The following is a 19,731-nucleotide window of genomic DNA, read 5'->3' on the forward strand; positions in this document are numbered from 1 at the left end:
ACAAAACAACCCAAAAACTAAAACTCTAAAAAATATGCTAATCCAAATTGATTAAATGATTCCTACAGGTCATTTTCCATCCTGGGTGCTGCCCTTTGATCCCCTCTGGCACTGGGATGCACAGGCATCTATTGATGTGTCAAAAGGAAAAACAAATTCAGACATGTATAAGTGAGGCTTGAGAGAGAGGGTTGGGAACAGAGTAAAAATCCTGCTTAAAAAAAAAAGATTAATTAGTAGAAATTGTTAGATTAAAAATGCTGAATAACTCAATAAATTGTTCCTTTTTTGCGGGGAGGATGGACCAGGTTATAGGTGAAGTTTGAGAGAGAGGGTTGGGAACAGAGAGTGAAAATCCTGCTTAAAAAAAAAGAGTAATTCATAGAAATTGTTAGATTAAAAATGCTGAATACCTTAATTAGATGCTTGTGCCTTTTTTGGGGGGAATGGACCAAATTAGAGGTGAAGTGTATGGATGGACCAAATTATAGGTGAAGTTTGAGAGAGTTGGGAACAGAGACTAAAACTCCTGTAGTCAAAAAAGTAGAGTAATTAATAGAAAATGTCAGATTAATAATGCTGAATACCTCAGTTAGAGTCTTGTGCCTTTTTTGGGGGGGATGGACCAAAGTATCGGTGAAGTTTGAGAGAGAGAGTTGGGAAACGAGAGTAAAGCTCCTGTATTAAAAAACAGAGTAATTAATAGAAAATGTCAGATTAAAAATGCTGAATGCCTCAATTAGATGCTTGTGCCTTTTTGGGGGATTTTATTACCCAGCCAAGCAGGCAGATGTTTCCCTTGGGGTTTGGTGCCATGGGTGATGTGTCCAGGTTGTTTTCTCCCAGGGGCTGGATCTGTGCAGTCATAAAAAGCTTCTTGTGTTTCTCAGCTCAGCAAAGCTTGGCTGGTCAGTGTGAATAGAAACAAATGGCTTTGAAGCCTCCAAACTCGAATTCTGCTTTATTTTTGCTGGGTTTGCATAACTGTAGTGACCAGGAGATGAAAGGTGCAGTTAAACAGAATCACAATCTGCACTTTCAGGTGCAATTTTCAGGAGATGCTCCATCCTGCCAGGGTTTGAAGTTCTGTATCTGGAATGGTTTTAAAATCTGAGAAGTGTTTGAAGGGTTCCTATGTGGGCAGGAGCAGAAATACCTTTCCCTTTGCATGTTCTCCTGGCCTGCCTTTGCCAGGGCTCTTGCCTGGTTTCTGGAGCATGTTGGCAGGCAGAGCTCACAGGTTTTAATGAAACCCTGCTGAACAAAGGCACTTTCTGTTTGAACTCTGTGCCCTGAGTCTGCCCCACCAGCCCGGCCGGGCATTTCTATTAAATGAGCTCAGCAAATATAGACAAGCTGTGTTTTGCAAATTAACCCCAAACAAATCACACCGAACAACAACAACCACCAGAAAGTGCCTTTCTTTAACTCTGCCTCTTTCTTGTTTTGCAGGCAAGAAGAGAAACCCTGGGCTGAAAATTCCTAAAGAAGCATTTGAGCAACCACAGACGAGCTCCACGTAAGTCTGCAAGCACTGGGGCAGAATGAAAAGCAAACCACAAAGCCCAGCTGCCCTCCAGCACTTGGATGGAGCTTGGAGCACCCTGGGACAGTGGAAGTTGTCCCTACCCATGGCAGGGAGTGGAATTAAATGACATTTAAGGTCCCTTCCAACCCAAACCATTCTGGTGTTGTCTGATAATTTCTCAGCCCTTGCACTTCCCAGATCTCAGCCCCATCATTCAGTCTCTCGTGCTGCTGGATGAGGCAGTAAAAGATAAAAGGATAAAGAGCAGAAGAAAAAGTTAAAAAAAGAAAAAGTTAAAAACCAGAACGGGCCCCCAGTTTTTACTGGTGTGGCGCTTTGGCAGCAGTTTGAGCAGCAGGCGTTTGGTCGAGGCATGAAACTCATAAACCCTTGCAGTGGGAATCCCTCTGGTTTTAGGGCCCTTTGTGCATCCCCAGCCTGCTTGGCTTCTGTGCTTTGGGTGTTTCAGCCTGTGCTGGGGGACTGAGGTGAGGCTTTACAGCAGCTTGGGATGCTCCTGCCCACGTAATGCACTTTTCCTAAAGCTGGCAGGGATTTGGTGCTTGCCTTGATTTCACAGTGAATCCCTGTGGGATCCTGCGGGGCCAGGCTGGGGGTGAGAAATGCCAGCTCCATTTACTTTTTTTTCCTTTTTTTGGGGTGGCTTTGTGAATCTGTTGATCCTGCAGAGCCAGGGAAGGTGTGAGGGGATGGTTTGGGGGCTGGATTTAGTCACTGAGGGAAAAATTTATTTTTGTAGGGAATATTTCAAATATTTTCCATTTTATTTTTGTGCAGGCCGCCCAGAGATCTGGACTCCAAAGCCTGCATCTCTATTGGTGAGGAGGTAAGAGCGAGACCTCTGGCACCAGAGACCATCCTGGGCTGGCTGCTTGTGGGATTGCTTCGCTTCAACCCCCTAGAAAGGGCAGAAAATTATAATTGACATTACAATTTATATATTTTAACATATATTTATATTTAAAAATACAAAATATGTATATTTATATATAATTTATATATAAATATACTATTTATAAATATATGAATATATATTTAAATGTATTATATATATTATTTAGATATAATTAACATTATAATTTATATATTTTAACATATAATCTACATATAAATATTTATATTTATATAAAATCTATAAAGATATTATTTATAAATATATCTTTATAAATATATGAATATACACTAAATGTATTATATTAAATATATATTATTTGTGTATAATTAACATATTTATTAACATAATATTTATATATTTATAAATATATAAGATTTATATATTTTAGCATATAATTTATATATAGAAAATATTTCTATTTAGCTATAAAGTATATATAAATATATGATTTATAAATATATATTTATAAATGTATAAACATATATTTAAATATATATAAATATATATTATTTATGTATAATTAACATATTTATTAACATAATATTTATATATTCATAAATATATACTATTTATATATTTTAACATGTAATTTATATATATAAAATATTTATATTTAGCTATAAAGTATATATAAATATATGATTTATAAATATATATTTATAAATGTATAAATATATATTTAAATATATATATAAAATATATATTATTTATGTATAATTAACATATTTATTAACATAATATTTATATATTTATAAACATATAAAATTTATATATTTTAACATATAATTTATATATAGAAAATATTTATATTTAGCTATAAAGTATATATAAATATATGATTTATAAATATATATTTATAAATGTATAAATATATATTTAAATATATATAAATATATTATTTATAAATATATGTATTTATAAATATATGAATATATATTTACATGTATTATATATATTATTTAGATATAATTAACATTATATACTTTAACATATAATTTATATATATATATAATATTATAATTAATTATAATTAACATTATAATATTAATAATGGCTATAATCAACATTATAACGTTATAATTAACATTAGCAGCCATTTTACCTGAAATAAAAAGCAGCTCCTGGAAGAATGAAAGCGGAGAAGCTGCAGTCTGAGCTCTGGGGGTTTGTGAGCCATGTGCAGGCAGGAATGCCCAGGTGCCCCTGGTGTTGGTGCTCCCTGGGCAGGGCTGTGTGGGTGGCAGCTGGAGCTGCTGTTGGCACCGCCCAGCATCACCCCCTGCCCGCCCTGGCACTGGGCTCCCTGCATATTTTCCACCATGGAAATTCCTTCCCTGCTGCTCTGGGGTGCAGCTAATCCCCTGGAAATGACCATTATCAAGCAAGGGCGTTGATAACAGGGTTGTTTTACTCTCCTCTGCAGTTCCTTTGCTCCTTTAAAGCCTTCACCCAAAATATTTCTCTGTGCTGATGTTGAAGGTCATCTCCTCCAGGAGTTGAGCTCAGGGTGGATGTTCGTGCCCTGGAAGCCAATCCACCTGGATTTAAAAATATATAAGGGCAAAAAACAAATCCCAGGCCAGTTATTTTGATAGGAGGAAAAGGCAGAGCAGAATTCAAAAAAGCACCTTAAAGCTGGACAATAAATGTATGAGGTGCAAAAGATAGGTGTCAGTGAGGTAATTTATGCAGTGAAATTCTAATCCAATAGTGGTTTGAAATGCCTGATTTTGGAGGCTTTCCTTTCATTTTGGATTTTGTATTTGGAGCAGGGGCTGAGTGGTGAAACATGGTGCAGCAGGGAAACAGAGCAAATTCCTGAGCAATGTCCCCTCAGAGCTCTGTGGTCACCATGGTGCTGGCTGATTCCCCAGCATTACATTTTTATTTTTATTTATATATTTACATGTATATATATACATACATACATACATACATACATACATATATATATATACATACACACACATATATATGCACAGATATATATGCATTTATTTATTTATTTATTTATTTATTTATTTAGAGATATATTTATATGCGATATACAATTTATCTATTAAATATTTTATTATTTAGGATATGTAAATATAATATCAATATAAAAGATATTGATATATAAATTATGTAACTGTATTGACTATTTTATTATTTATATAATATCTGTGTAATCTATATACTATTTATCTATTAATTATATTATTTAAACTATACAAGTATGAAATGAATAAATAGAAATATAAAATATATAAATATATATAAGTATATTGTATAAATTATATAACTATATTGAATATTATTTACTATTTTATTATTTATAGAATAATGTTATATTTATTATTTAATGTTTATTATATAATTAATAATTAGTCAATTTTATGTAAAGTATAAATTATTATATATTATATAACTAATAACAATTAAAATTCAATTATATTATTAATAATGTTTATTGTATGAATTATTATATAATTAATAATATATTTATTTAATGGTATATATTATTTACTATTTTATTTTAGTCTATATTATTATATACTATGTTTTTATATATAATATATAATATATAATATATAATATATAATATATAATATATAATATATAATATGTAATATGTAATATATAATATATAATATATAATATATAATATATAATATATAATATATTATATATTGTATATTGTATATTGTATATTATACAATATATATTATACAATATATATTATATAGTATATAGTATATAGTATATAGTATATAGTATATAGTATATAGTATATAGTATATAGTATATATTACACTTCATATATACATATTATATAGTATATATTATATATATTATATTTATATAACAACTCCCAGCCTTGGGAGTTTATCCCAGCTGGGGAGGGGATGCACAACAGGGGGAGGATGTGCCAGGCAGGGCTGCACTGGGGGCAGCAGGGCTGCACTGTGGGGGCTGCAGGGCTGCACTGGGGGGTCAGAGCACAGCACAAACCCTCAGGGCTCTGCTGCCTTTTGTCCCCCAGAACTTTGAGGTGAAGGCCGATGACCTGGAGCCCATCTCGGAGCTGGGCCGGGGCGCGTACGGCGTGGTGGAGAAGATGCGGCACATGCCCAGCGGGCAGATCATGGCAGTGAAGGTACCAGAGCTGGGGGATCTGACCCTCTGGGGGCTGGGGTGATGGGGGAGATGAAACAGGAAAGCCTTAGCAATATGATTGTCTGGCAAAAGATTTGGAGAATATAGGAACTGTAAGCGAGATTGAAATGAAGGCAAGCTTTGAGATCCCTCAGTTACTGAACAACTGGAAAGCAATGGTGTGGCTGGCTGAAGGTGATCCCCTTTTGATGGAACAACACCCTCTGCTTGCAGACAGGCCCAAGGGTCAGAGCAGACCCTACAGCTTGGCAGGAGGGGCCCAAAGAGGAGTTTTTAGGGTTTAAAATGTAACCCAGTGTGGTAATGTAATGATTCTTATAGGCTGTATGTAAATGCTGTAGGATTTGTATCTTGTACTAGATTGGTTAGTGAGAATTAGAATATTCGACACAGAAGAAGATTTATTCTTTATTGGAATGGGAACCTCGCTCTCTCACCCTCTCATCCTCTCATCCTCTCTCTCTCTCATCCTCTCTCCCCCTCTCTTCTCTCAGCCTGCTCTGAGCTGCATCTGGCAGCTCCCAGCAGGGCCCTGCACCCAGGCCCTTTGCAATAAACCCCAAGTTCCACAACCAGAAGAAGATCTATTGTATTGTAACGGGAACCTCGCTCTCTCATCCTCTTTACCACTCTCTTTACCTCTCTCTCCCTCTCTCTTTACTGCTCTGAGCTGTGCTGGCAGCTCCCTGCAGGACCCTTTGCAATAAACCCCAAGTTCCATGACCTGGCTGCAGAGATCTCTCATCTCCATCCATCCCCACCATCCTAGATATAGAAAAAAATAAAAATATCTGCAAAGGTGAATAAGGAGTTCAGAATGCAGCACTGTAGGTTTGTGTGTCATAACATGATTGGCTAAGAAAGCTCACATTGCAGCATGAGTCCATAAGACAAAATATTGAAGGATTGGGTCAATATTGTATTTGCAGGGACCCTCGTGGCAGGAAGGAAGGATGAATCTGACTTTATGTTCTCAGAAGGATAATTTATTATTTTATTATACTCTATTATATTAAAGAGTAGTATACTAAACTATACTAAAGAATACAGAAAGGATACCTACAGAAGGCGAAAAAGATAATAATGAAGACTTGTGACTCTCTCCAGAGTCCTGATACAGCTTGGCCCTGATTGGCCAAAGAGTCAAAATAATTCACACCAAAAACCACTGAAACAATCACATGTGGGTAAACAGTCTCCAAACACATTCCAAAGGAGCAAAACACAGGAGAAGCAAATGAGATTGAAAAGAATTCGTCTCCTTTTTCTCTGAGGCTTCTCAGCTTCCCAGGAGAAGAACCCTGGAAGAAGGGATTTTTCAGAAAATGTGAAGGTGACAGGTCAAAACCATAAACATCCTTGTGAACACCCCGTGGGCGCTGGGCTGGGGACGTGCCTGTGACAAAGGGGTGACAGAGGGGTGGCACGAGGGGTGCCGGGGGGCTCCAGGTGTGCCCAGGGCCCTGGGGCAGCCCCTGACCCGCTGTGTCCTGCAGAGGATCCGAGCCACGGTGAACAGCCAGGAGCAGAAGAGGCTGCTGATGGACCTGGACATCTCCATGAGGACAGTGGATTGTCCCTTCACTGTCACCTTCTACGGGGCACTCTTCAGAGAGGTGAGGCTTCCTGGGGCTCAGTTCCCATGCCTGTGCCTCTGCAGGTGCCAGGGGTTTAATCTGCACCTGGACATGGAGGTTTTAATCCTGTCACTCGCTGTGCCTGTGGGACAGCCTGGTCCCATTGTGTTAAAATTGCCCTGGCTTGGTTTCATCCACGTGGAAAGCTCTGAAAAGGAGGATTTGTGGAAGAGCTTGAAGCACAGCTCTGCAGAGCTGAACTTTCCCTGGCTGGGCATTGGGAGCCTCAGTTCCTGATAATTCTCTGGGCTCCTAAATCACCGTGGTTCTGCTTTGGGAAGGGGATGCCCTAAATGGTAGGGAATGTGCACAGCACTGAATTCCAGAGCAGGGGAAAAGAGAGTCCAGGACAGCTTTGAATGGGTTAAAAAAAAAAAAAAAAAAACAAAAAAAGGGAAGGGGAAAGGGGGAAGGGAAGGGGAAGGGAATTTCAAGGAAAGGAAATTTCAAGGAAATTTCAAGGAAAGGAAAGGAAATTCCAAGGAAAGGAAAGGAAATTTCAAGGACATTTCAAGGATAGGAAATTTCAAGGAAATTTCAAGGAAAGGAAAGGAAATTTCAAGGAAATGAAAGGAAATTTCAAGGAAATGTCAAGGAAAGGAAATGTCAAGGAAAGGAAAGGAAATTTCAAGGGAATTTCAAGGAAAGGAAATTTCAAGGAAAGGGAAATTTCAAGGAAAGGAAAGGGAAAGGAAAGGGAAAGGAAAGATGTTTTGTTGAAACCTCTGGGTGTCTGCTTGCTTCGCTCTCCAGGGAGATGTGTGGATTTGCATGGAGCTGATGGATACCTCGCTGGACAAATTCTACAAACACGTCATTGACAAAGGCCTGATGATCCCCGAGGACATCCTGGGGAAAATCGCCGTCTCTGTGAGTGGCAGCAGGGGGAGGAGGGCAGGGAAAGGAGTTTCTCTTCTCAGCCAGGCCCTCCCTGGCTCTGTGGGCACCAGGAGGAGGCTGGTCCATGTGCCAGCCCATGTGGCCATTCCCATGCCTGGTCTGATGTTATTTATAAGCCATAAATGTGCCCATCCATGCACATCATGGAGAGAGCTGGACCAGTGGGAGTTTGGGGAAGCTCTTGCAGCTTCTTTATGGATTATAATCCATGAATGTGCCCACCCACACACGTGGTGGAGGTGTATAATCCATAAATGTGCTCATCCACGCACATGGTGGAGGTTTATAATCCATAAATGTGCTCATCCACACACATAGTGGAGGTTTATAATCCATAAATGTGCCCATCCATGCACATGATGGAGAGCTGGCACAGTGTGAGGTTTGGGGAGGCTCCTGCAGCTCCTTTATGGTTTATAATCCATGAATGTGCCCACCCACACACGTGGTGGAGGTTTATAATCCATAAATGTGCTCATCCATGCACATGATGGAGAACTGTGCCAGTGTGAGGTTTGGGAAGCTCCTGCAGCTCCTTTATGGTTTATAAGCCATAAATGTGCCCAGTCTGAGGTTTGGGGAAGCTCCTGCAGCTCCTGTATGGTTCATAAATGTGCCCATCCACACACATGATGGAGAGCTGGCACAGTGTGAGGTTTGGGGAGGCTCCTGCAGCTCCTTTATGGTTTATAATCCATGAATGTGCCCATCCACACACATGATGGAGGTTTATAAGCCATAAATGTGCTCATCCACACACATGATGGAGAGCTGGCCCAGTCTGAGGTTTGGGGAAGCTCCTGAAGCTCCTGGATGGTTTATAAGCCATAAACGTGCCCAGTATGAGGTGTGGGGAGGGTCCTGCAGCTCTGAATGTGCCCATCCACACACACGATGGAGAGCTGGCACAGTGTGAGGTTTGGGGAGGCTCCTGCAGCTCCTTTCCCTTCTCATCAGGGTCCTGGGGGCCCCAGGAAGATCCCTGGGTACCCCCCGAACCCTCAGGCTGCTGGCAGGATGCAGGACTCATGGGGAATTGGGTTTTCCTGCCCTCCTGGCAGGTCTGGGGGTGAAGCCAGGTGTCATTTCCTCCTCCTCGTGGTGCTGCCAGCTGTGACTGACTCTGGGTTTGTTGTTTCAGATTGTAAAAGCACTAGAACATCTCCACAGCAAGCTCTCTGTGATCCACCGAGGTGAGTGCCAGGCACACCCTGCCCTGCTCCCAGCCTGGGCTCCCAAAACACCCCGGATAGAGTGAGCTTTTGACAGCAGAAATGCTCCCCAGCATCTCCTGACTTCAGCAGAACCCAGGCAGAGGAATGGCTGCTGTTTGCTCCTTAAAATCTGCCCGCTGCTCCTGAAGAGGAGGAGGAGGAGGAAGAGCTGTTTCCCTAAACCCATAACCTAAACCCTAAACCCGTGGTGTGCTTCATCACCTGGGTGAAATTCAGCCTTTTTCCCCGACTTTGGGGCAGGCTGTGCCCAGGTTTGTCCCCAGCTCCATGGCTCTGTGCTGATGTGCAGTGGGAGGGGATGTTGGAGCCCTGGTGGATGCTGAGAATTTCAGATTTTCTGTGCTGCCAGGCTCTGACCCCCAAGAGAACACCGCACTGACCTGAGGCCCTGGAGAAGCTTCCAAAATTAAATTATAGCACTGGGATTGTGGGTGCGGAGTTTGAATAGAATTTCCATCACAGGGTGGAAAATTAAGAGTTTAAGCTTTTAGAATATAGTAATATATATAAAGGAAGATGGAGGTTTTAGGGTGGAGGCTGCTCCTTCTTCTTCTCCTTCTTCTGCTCCTCCTCCTCCTCCTTCTTCTTCTTCTTCTTCTTCTTCTTCTTCTTCTTCTTCTCCATGGGTTTGGGTGGTTTTGTGTAATTGGATAAAAAAGTCCCCATTGCAGGACATGGGTGGTTGGTTATTGGGTTAAAAGTAAAAATAATTGAGGTGTCATTTCTTAATTGGATGGTTTAGCCTTAAAAAGCCTTGTAGAGAGAGATGGGGCTCCAGTTTCAGTTTGTTAGAGTGAAGTGCTGCAGAACTCAGGGGTTGTGAGACTGTGACATAGATAAGAACTGATAAACATCTGATAAACAAGAAATACCCTCTAGGACATTTAATCCCAACCTTGGGATTAAAAGAAGCAAAGAATCTGCAGAGGGTGTTTGATTTCCAATGGAAACTTAGAGTTTAAGCTTTTGGAATACAGCAATGTATATAAAGTTTTATATATATAGAGTGTGTAAGTTTTATATATAAAACTCCACAAGGGGTTTTTTATATAAAAAATTCCAGCCTCATCCTCCCATCCTCACCCCTTCCCTGAGTGCAGCAGAGCAGTCTGACACCTAAACCAGCCTCAAACCAAATCACAAATCCCCTCCTTAAACTCTTCTGGAGGGTTTCAAAGCTGCCTTGAGCACACTCAGAACCAAACCCGCAGTTGCTGTTTGACACCTTTATTTTAAAAGGGTGATTTCCAGTTTGTCCTGAGGAGGAAGGAGCGTGTGAGTGCCTGGGGAGCAGCAGGGTTCAGCGGGAGCAGGCAGTGGCACTGGCTCTGTTCCTCCTGTGGCTGGGGCAGAGTTTCTGCCTCGTGCCTCTTGGCCGCTCTGTGTTCCTCGTGCCTTGGCCCAGCACGCCCAGGTGACAGTGACTGTGCTCTGTGTTCCTTCTTGCAGATGTAAAGCCCTCTAACGTGTTGATCAATACGCAGGGGCAGGTGAAAATGTGCGACTTTGGCATCAGCGGGTACCTGGTTGACTCTGTGGCTAAAACCATGGATGCAGGATGCAAACCCTACATGGCTGTAAGTGCAGCAGGAGCCTGGGGGGAAGGAGCAGCAGCTCCTGCCCTGGGGATTCCTCTGGGGAGCCTGTTGTGTTTTCAGAGACCCTCACGGCAGGGAGGAACGATGGATCTGACTCCGTGTGCACAGCTCATGGGCTGTGTGGGCTACTAAGGGGGCTGGGCTGGCACCCTGAGAGACCCTCCCTGGGCACGGGCAGGGCACTGAGGGCATCCCCTGCTCACCTGGGCACGGGCAGGGCACTGGGGACACCCCTGCTGCTCCTCACCCCCCTTTTGTGTCTGTTGGCAGCCGGAGAGAATCAACCCCGAGCTGAACCAGAAGGGATACAGCGTCAAATCTGACATCTGGAGCCTGGGCATCACCATGGTACGGCCACCCGGGGGTCACCTGGGGCTGCCATCACCATGGCAGGGTCACCTGGGGGTCGCCAGGGTCACTTGGGGGTCACCAGGGTTACCTGGGGATCACCGTGGCAGGGTCACCTGGGGATAACCATGGTGGTATCACCTGAGGGCTGCCAGGGCTGTCACCTGGGGGCATCACCATGGAAAGGTCACCCGGGCATCACCATGGCAGGGTCACCTCGGGGTCACCTGGGGAGGGGTGTCACCAGGGGATCACCATGGTTGGGTCACCTGTAGCTGCCAGGGCCACCAGGAGTGCTGGGTGTGGCTCATGGGTTCATTCTCCTGCCCACAGCGGCGCTGCTGGCACAGGGTGGGCAGGGGAGGAGCTCAGGCAGGTGCCCCAGGGTGGGAGGGAGGGAGGAGGAGCCGCTGTGTCAGCTGTGGCTGCTGTGGAGCTGCAGCTGCCGGGAGATGGCAGCATGGGCTAAGGCAGGAGAGTGGAGTGCGCAGCCTGCACTGCCAGCGCAGAGGGAGAGGGATTTTTTACATGGGCAGACAGTGATGGAGCAAGGGGGATTGGTTTGGAACTAAAAAAGAGGAGAGACACAGATCAGATATTGGGAGGGAATCGTTCCCTGTGAGGGTGGTGAGGCACAGGGGGCACAGAGCAGCTGTGGCTGCCCCTGCATCCCTGAAGTGTCCAAGGCCAGGCTGGACAGGGTTGGAGCAGCCTGGGGTACCAGAAGGTGTTCCTGCCCATGGCAGGGGGTGGAATGGGAGGATTTTTAAGGCCCTTTCCAACCCAAACCATTGTGGGATTCCATGATTTCCTCACCACAGCACTCAGCCACCCACAGAGGCCCCCTCGGGACAGCAGGGACAGGGGGGGATCCCAGGCAGTGTTTGGGGAATCCATCTGCTCCCAGATTTACCCTCTGCAGGGTGGGCTGGTTTTTCCCTGGGATTGTGGCAGGGGTGACAGGATTGCCTGTGGAGCTGCCTGGGCTCCTCCTGCCTCTCCTGTTTGCTGGGGGGGGATAGCAATGTGCTGTGGTGAGGAAATCATGGAATCCCACAATGGTTTGGGTTGGAAGGGGCCTTAAAAATCTTCCCATTCCACCCCCTGCCATGGGCAGGAACACCTTCTGGTACCCCAGGCTGCTCCAACCCTGTCCAGCCTGGCCTTGGACACTTGCAGGGATGCAGGGGCAGCCACAGCTGCTCTGTGCCCCCTGTGCCTCACCACCCTCACAGGGAGCAATTCCCTCCTAACATCTGATCTGTGTCTCTCCTCTTTTTAGTTCCAAACCAATCCCCCTTGCTCCATCACTGTCTGCCCATGTAAAAAATCCCTCTCCCTCTATTCTGGAATCCCCATTTGGGCATTGCAAGAGGGGGGGGGGTCTAGAATCTCCAGGCTGAACATCCCCATTTGTGTGGAGCCACAAAAGCACACTCAGGGTGGACATGGGGCCGTCCCAAACCCATGGGGTGGGTGGGTGGCTGTGGGGTGTCCCCCTTCCTATCAGGGCCATCCCAAACCTGTGGGGTTGGTGGCTGTGGGGTGTCCCCTCCTGATGGGGCCATCCCAAACCTGTGGGGTGGGTGGCTGTGGGGTGTCCCCTCCTGATGGGGCCGTCCCAAACCCCTGGGCTGGATGGCTGTGGGGTTTGTCCCCCCCTGAGTCCCCTCTGTGCTGCAGATCGAGCTGGCCATCCTGCGCTTCCCCTACGACTCCTGGGGCACCCCGTTCCAGCAGCTGAAGCAGGTGGTGGAGGAGCCCTCCCCACAGCTCCCAGCAGAGAGGTTCTCAGCAGAGTTCGTCGATTTTACCTCGCAATGGTAAAAGTTCCCCTCTTCTCCCTCTCTTTCCCTGGCCCTGCTCACCCTCACAGGCAGCTCTGAGCTGTTCTGGGCAGAACCTTCCCTGTGCCCTCGTGCCTGGCACACAGCAGGGCTGGGGGGTCTGTCTGAGGGGCAGGGGGGGACACAGGGGGTTTGGGAGGGGGCACAGGGGGTTTAGGAGGCTCCTGGCTCTGATTGCCCCCATGCCAGCAGCACAGGGTGCCACACACAGCCGAGTGACCCCAAACTGTGCCACACACAGCCCCAGCCCCAATTAACACAGTGTGGCACACACAGCCCCATCCCAATCCCCCCAAACTGAGCACAGCCCCATCTCAATGTCCCCAAACTGTGTTCCTGCAGGGGACACAGCTCTGAGGGCAGGTTTTGCCCCATGCTGGCCCCTCTGCCTGGTCTCTGTCCCTCTCCTGGGGCCCTGGGGCTGCTGCTGTGCTTTCCCCTGGCCTGGCAGCAGCAGGAGGATTTGCTGTGCTGCAGGACGGGGCTGCAGCAGCGCTGCACAGGGGGCTCAGGCAGCCCCTGCCCTGGGCTGGGTGTTCCAGGCAGGCCCTGCAGTGCCACCCACCCACTGCCAGGCTGGCCACAAAGGGTGGCAGATGGACAAACAGAAATGTGAGACTGTCCTGAGCTGCCAGCACCAGGGCTGTGCTGTGCCCCAGAAGGGAGCTGTCAGCTGCTGCTGCTGCCTGGGGACTCTCAGTACCCACGTTTGGATTCCTCAGAGTCCTGTTCCAGCCTGTTTCCGTGTCCCTGGGTCCAGCTGCTCAGCTCCTGCCCCACGCTGTGACCGTGTTCACAGGGGTCTGAGGGTGAGGGAAGAGATGAGGATCTGACTCCATGTTTCAAAAGGCTTGATTTATTATTTTATGATATATATCACATTAAAACTATACTAAAAGAATAGAAGAAAGGATTTCATCAGAAGGCTGGCTAAGAATAGAATAGGAAGGAATGATAACAAAGGTTTGTGGCTCAGACTCTCTGTCTGAGCCAGCTGACTGTGATTGGCCATTAATTAGGAGCAACCACATGAGACCAATCACAGATGCACCTGTTGCATTCCACAGCAGCAGATAATCAATGTTTACATTTTGTTCCTGAGGCCTTTCAGCTTCTCAGGAGGAAAAACCCTGAGGAAAGGATTTTCCATGAAAGATGTCTGTGACACCACGCTGGGGAATCCCTGCCATGCCCGCTGTGCCCTGGCTCTGGGGGAGCTGCCTTGGAAAATCCTCCCACAAGGTGCCCCCCGTTCTTGCCAAGCCCACGCTGAGGATTTGGAGCAGCTGCTGTTCCTCCAACAGTGCTGCTGGCTCTGCTGCTTCCCTGCTTGTGCCAGCCAGGCTGCTCCTCTCTGGGGATTTGCTTTTCCAAGCTCTGTGTCCTGCAGTTCAGGCTGTGGCTGCTTTAGGATTTACATCCACAGCCACTCTGGTGATTCCTGTCTTGGCAAATCCTGTCCTTCAGGGTCACTGGAGATCCCTGACTGCCAGGAGAGTGGCCTGGGCTTGGAATGGTGAACTTTGCACCAGTTTTGTGCAAAGGACTTGGAATGGTGAACTTGGAATGGTGAACTCTGCACCAGTTTTGTGTTACTGGGGTCTGGGAATTCCTTCTGACACCAAACCAGGTCACAGCCACTCTGTATCAAGCCTGGTTTAGGACTGTGTCTGTCCATCTGCTGCCTGAAGTCTGATCAGCTGTAGGCACTGCAGGAAGTTCCCTGGGATATCTGAGTCAGGATCACATCCCAATATAACTTTTCATTCCTGAAAATTCACATTGATTTCAGTAACTTATCACCAGATTTCCTGCTGTTAGTAACCTGGGCATGAATTGGTTTTGTGGAGGGTCTAAATTAAGAGAATTGCACCAAATCTGGACGCAGCTAACCTTCAAATTCGCCTTGTCTTGGCCGGGAGGATGTGACACATCCCGAACCTTCGGGCCGGCGATATTGGCACGTACGGGCCCCGGGTTCCTCTGTTCATTCACAACATGACACTAAACACGAGCCCTCTACACACAGCAAGCAGGAAATATCTATTCAGTGTGTGTCCTCTGCTTCCTCTGGGCCCCAGCAAATCCTAGCAGAGGTTCTCACTTTTGTTTTGCTCAGTGTGACACCTTTTCCCCGCCACCGCCGCGTACGTGTGCGAAGATCTTTTCAAGTCGCTCCAAGTTTCTTTCCCCTAAATACACTGCCAGGAAGTGAGTAGAGATTACGTCCTGTCTTTTAAAAAGCTATTTTCTGCTGGAGGGAAACCAAAATAACTTCCAGCTACAACCCTCCAGGGCCATCTGTTGTAGGAGAGGAGAAGAAAAGGATGTCCCATGGAAGCGTCCCCGCTGATAACAGCGTGGTGATAAACAAACAGCTGGGCACGTGCTCTGCAGCCACTCAGTCACTGCTCCCAGGCACAGCTCAGTGGCTGAATCCCTCCCTGAGTCACTGGCCTGTGGAGAGCACCCAAACTCCCAGCTGTGCCAGCAAGAGGCAGTGTTTTTGTGGTGGTTTTGGTGGCTCCAGGTGTCTCAGTGGATGCTGAGCTCTTGCACCCAGCACTGTCCCTGTCCTCAACACTTGAATTTTTCCTCAGCTTGGAGGAGTGGCTGAACTTACTCTGCAGAGTCTTTAAACCTTATTTTGTTGTAGGAGAGCAGAGTCTTTAAACCTTACTTTGTTGTAGGAGAGGAGAAAAAAAGGATGTCCCATGGAAGAATTCCCTAATGATAACAGCACAGTGATAAACAGCTGGGCACGTGCTCTGCAGCCACTCAGTCACTGCTCCCAGGCACAGCTCAGAGCCTGAATCCCTCCCTGAGTCACTGGCCTGCTGGAGAGCACCCAAACTCCCAGCTGTGCCAGCATTAATCAGTGTTTTGAGTGGTGATTTTGGTGGCTCCAGGTCTCTCGGTGCACCTTGAGCTCTTGTCCCTGTCCTCAACACCCAAACGGTTTCCTCAGCATGGAGAAGTAGCTGAGCTTACTCTGCAGAGTCTTTAAACCTTAATGTGGTCATGGTGTTATTTTATTGCAGACAGAACGTCAATCCTAATTTTTTCTTTTTTCTTTTACCCCCAATTAAAGCTTGAAGAAGAATTCCAAAGAACGGCCAACATACCCAGAGCTTATGGTGAGTGGCACACATCAAGCAGTGTGGAAAGGGTCACAGGAGGTGCTGAAGGCAGAGATTCCAACAGTGATGGGGTTTTGGGCTGCTTTGCATCTCTTTTTTCATACCAGAATTGTGATGCTGGGAGGGTGGCTGCAAAGCAGAGATGCTCTTTGAAATCTCAGCCAGGTGCTTTTCCACCTTTTGTGGAAATCAAGGGAGAAAAGTCGTGTTAAAGCGGGTCATGGACAAGAATGAGGCTGTGAAAAATCAGTTAGTGAGGCTCAAATCCTTTGTGTGATCAACTCAAACCCCTCAGTGTGCCCCAGATGTCCCCAAGAGCTGCAGGAACCCGGTGGCCAAAGTGGTTTTGCTGCCCGGGTGCTTTGGAGAGGAGCATTTTTGGACAGAATAATTCCTGGATGTTGGGGACAGGGATGAGTCTGTGACTAATAATTCCAGTTATTGAATTTCATCTGCTGCCTAGAGACTGTTTACTGGGAGGGATAACTGAGGAGTAACCAAGGAGGAAAGTGCCAATAAAGGCTGGTGACAGGGGAAATGCAGGGCACTGCCCTGGGCTGTGGCTGGCCAGAACAGATTTTTCTGCTTGGGCTCCACAGCTCCATGTCCTCTCTCTCTCCCATGACTTTCTGGTGCTCCTGGAAGCTGGCAAAAAGCAGGAGAGCTCAGGAGGATGGTGCTTCACTCCTGCAGACATTGAATCCTTTTTTACTCTCACACAATTCACAGCTTTCTGAAGGTGCCTAAATTTGTCATTTCTGAAGATCCTGACCCTGCATTCCCACCCCTGTCCAGTCTCAGTGCCAAGATCACCTGGATTAAGGGTGGAAAGTGCTGAGGGGTTTCTTTAGGCACTCATATTCCCTACCCCACAATTTTTGGGATGTACATTCACCCTCCATAGGGTCAGACCCACCACACCTCACACCTCCTGCTCAGAGGGGAGAAGGGGCAGGTTTAAGGTGATTTTTACCTGCAAGTCATGCTGGAAATCCACAACCCTGAGTTGTAAGCAGTGAATAATTCCCGTGGCATTTGGTGCTGGGCCCTGTAATGCAATTAAACTATAAATAGATGTGATTGACACACAGCTTGGTTTCAAACAAAGAGAAGCCTGAGATTTATGCCTTTTTTTAAAAAAAACCTTTATTTTTTGGGGGCTATATCATTGAATAAATCCATCTGTATATTTTAAGCAAACTTCTGAACTTTGCCAAATGGCCTTTTATCAAGAAAGGTTCACTGGAGCAGCTCTGTCTGCTGCAGCAATAATTCCCATTGGCAAGGGAGTGCATTTCTATTGAATTAGGTTCTTGGATCACCCCTGCAGAGTACCTCAGTGCTGTGGTATTTTATGGCTGACATGGATGTTGTGAGGTCCTGTGGTTGAGGGCTGCTGTTCTGTTGGGGTTTTTTCCTCTCTCTTACAGCATTAAGTTGTGGTGCTGGATTGGAGTTGTCATTTAGACCAAGGCTGCTCCCTTGCTTTCCTGTGGAATTGAGGTTTCTCGTGGAAAATGTGACTCTGTGCTATCTTGAGCATCGGGAAAGCTGATAGGGGGTGCTTAATTTCATTTAAAAACCCCTTTTCCCAGGTGAAGTGGAGCACGAAATTACTGCAGGGGTGGTGGTCTGCACTCCCTGCCTGGCACAGGGCTCTGTGCCAGCCTCAGGGGCATTGCTGCCACCCCTGGCACATTCTGGGTGTTTCCAGGCTGTGCTTTGGGTGTTTTGTTGGGAAGGATGGAAGTTTGACAGGAAAGTCTCACAGATCTGTGTGCTTGGCAGAAAGATTTTTAAATGTAGAGTCTGAAGAAGGAATAGAAATGAAAGCAAGTTTTGATATAGAAGAATTGCTGAGCCAGTCTTACTGGATAACCAAGGATCCAAAGGGTATTTTATGTTAGTTAGAAGGGTTTTTATGGCTTAGAGCAAAGGATAAACCTACCCCAAACAAGAAGATGTTTTTACCAAGCACAAAGACAGCACAGGCAAACAAGGCGGCAAAGTTGCAAGTAGAAAAAAGGTCTCAGAATTTTCCACTGCAAGAAAACTGAAAAATAACTTCTAGCTTAAACTGCAATGTACTGACTTTGAGTGATTGGAGAACAGCAACATGAATATGGTAATTACAGTAGTTGTGATAGGCTAGAGATAAAAGTTAAGGTATAGATTGGTTCTACTGTATGAAGATGCTCAGCAAAGAAAAGTATAGAATGCAATGCAACCAAAAGAAAAGCATATAATGCATTTGTAACCCAAAGGAAAGTATAGAATGCATTGTAAGCTAAGGAAAAGTATAAAATGCATTGTAAGCAAAAGAAAAGTTTATAATGCATTGTAACGAAAAGAAAAGTTTATAATGCACTGTAACCCTTGAGCTTTGATATGAAAAATACTTGCTCCTAGCAGCGTTTCATCCCACCTACTCTGCCACCTTTGGGACATTTTTTTTGGTTTGCATTACCAGGCTAACATGAAGCAAAATGTGTCTAATTAATTATTAGGCAAGCAAAGCCATGAGGCATGGCTTCTTTTCTTTTGTAACCAAAAGAAAAGTTTATAATGCAGTGTAATCAAAATAAAAGTTTATAATGCATTGTAACCAAAATAAAAGTTTATAATGCATTGTAACCAAAAGAAAAGTATAGAATGCAATGTAACCAAAACCAAAGGGTCTCCAGGCAGCTGTAGGCACAGCTCTGTCACCCACCACCCTGGGCTGCTGTGACATTTTGGATGGAAAAAACTGCATTTTATATACAATAAATTGCATTTTGGAGAGCCCCTGGAGTCCCACATCCCTCATTCAGGCTCTTAGAGGGTGTGAAAGCAGGCATGTCCTGCTGGGATAATGACAAGGCATTGGGGTCACCTCAGAGTTACTCAGGACACTTCAATTCCTGTCACTGTCTGACCTAGGGAGACCTTAAGTTTTGCCTGGATCTTTGCCCCAGCCCATTCCAGCCCTGTTTCCCACATAATTGTGCTTCCTCTTCCTTACTGGAGTGTCTTTGGATCTCTTCCCAGCCACTCTGAGCTGCCTCATCTTATTCCCTGGGTGACTTTCCACTCGAGCCCACCTTGAAAATTCTCTTTTCTTTGCTCTTCTCCTCCCTCCACCTGGCCACTGCCAACAAACAGCCAATGCTCAGGAGCTGAGCTGAGGGGCAGCCTGGAAAAAACCCTGGAAACCCCAAATTACCTTTGAAAATTTGAAATGAGGGGTTGGAAATCAAACCCTTGAACAGAGCAGAGATCACTGTGAGCCCTGCAGGGCCCTGGCTGCCTTTTGCTTCTCTCTGACCCCTTCCATACAAATAAATCCAGTTATCTGCCAGGACAGTGGGTGCCAAGCAGGATTTTGGGGGTTTTCAGGTGGGATCTCAGCTTGGTGTGTGTCTGAACCAACCAAACTGAATT

At 45.5% G+C, this 19,731-nt stretch overlaps 1 protein-coding gene and 1 long non-coding RNA gene across 2 annotated transcripts in view; one reads left to right on the forward strand and one right to left on the reverse strand.

Moving 5' to 3' along the window:
* Positions 1-19,731, forward strand: part of MAP2K6 (mitogen-activated protein kinase kinase 6) — a 51,883-nt gene that overhangs the window by 20,387 nt on the left and 11,765 nt on the right. The window contains exons 2-11 of the mRNA XM_063175574.1: positions 1,453-1,519; positions 2,327-2,375; positions 5,470-5,583; positions 7,100-7,219; positions 7,994-8,110; positions 9,282-9,333; positions 10,825-10,952; positions 11,244-11,321; positions 13,005-13,144; positions 16,260-16,305. Coding sequence (XP_063031644.1) covers positions 1,453-1,519; positions 2,327-2,375; positions 5,470-5,583; positions 7,100-7,219; positions 7,994-8,110; positions 9,282-9,333; positions 10,825-10,952; positions 11,244-11,321; positions 13,005-13,144; positions 16,260-16,305 — 911 coding nt within the window. The remainder of the gene's footprint in view (positions 1-1,452; positions 1,520-2,326; positions 2,376-5,469; positions 5,584-7,099; positions 7,220-7,993; positions 8,111-9,281; positions 9,334-10,824; positions 10,953-11,243; positions 11,322-13,004; positions 13,145-16,259; positions 16,306-19,731) is intronic.
* On the reverse strand, positions 2,295-3,692 carry LOC134428689 (uncharacterized). Its single transcript, XR_010030437.1, has 2 exons — positions 3,547-3,692; positions 2,295-2,447 (listed from the first exon to the last, which is right to left on the reverse strand). It is a non-coding gene; the product is annotated as an uncharacterized LOC134428689 (long non-coding RNA).

The sequence above is a fragment of the Melospiza melodia genome, chromosome 24 (genome assembly GCF_035770615.1).
Source record: "Melospiza melodia melodia isolate bMelMel2 chromosome 24, bMelMel2.pri, whole genome shotgun sequence".
NCBI classification, from domain to species: Eukaryota; Metazoa; Chordata; class Aves; order Passeriformes; family Passerellidae; genus Melospiza; species Melospiza melodia.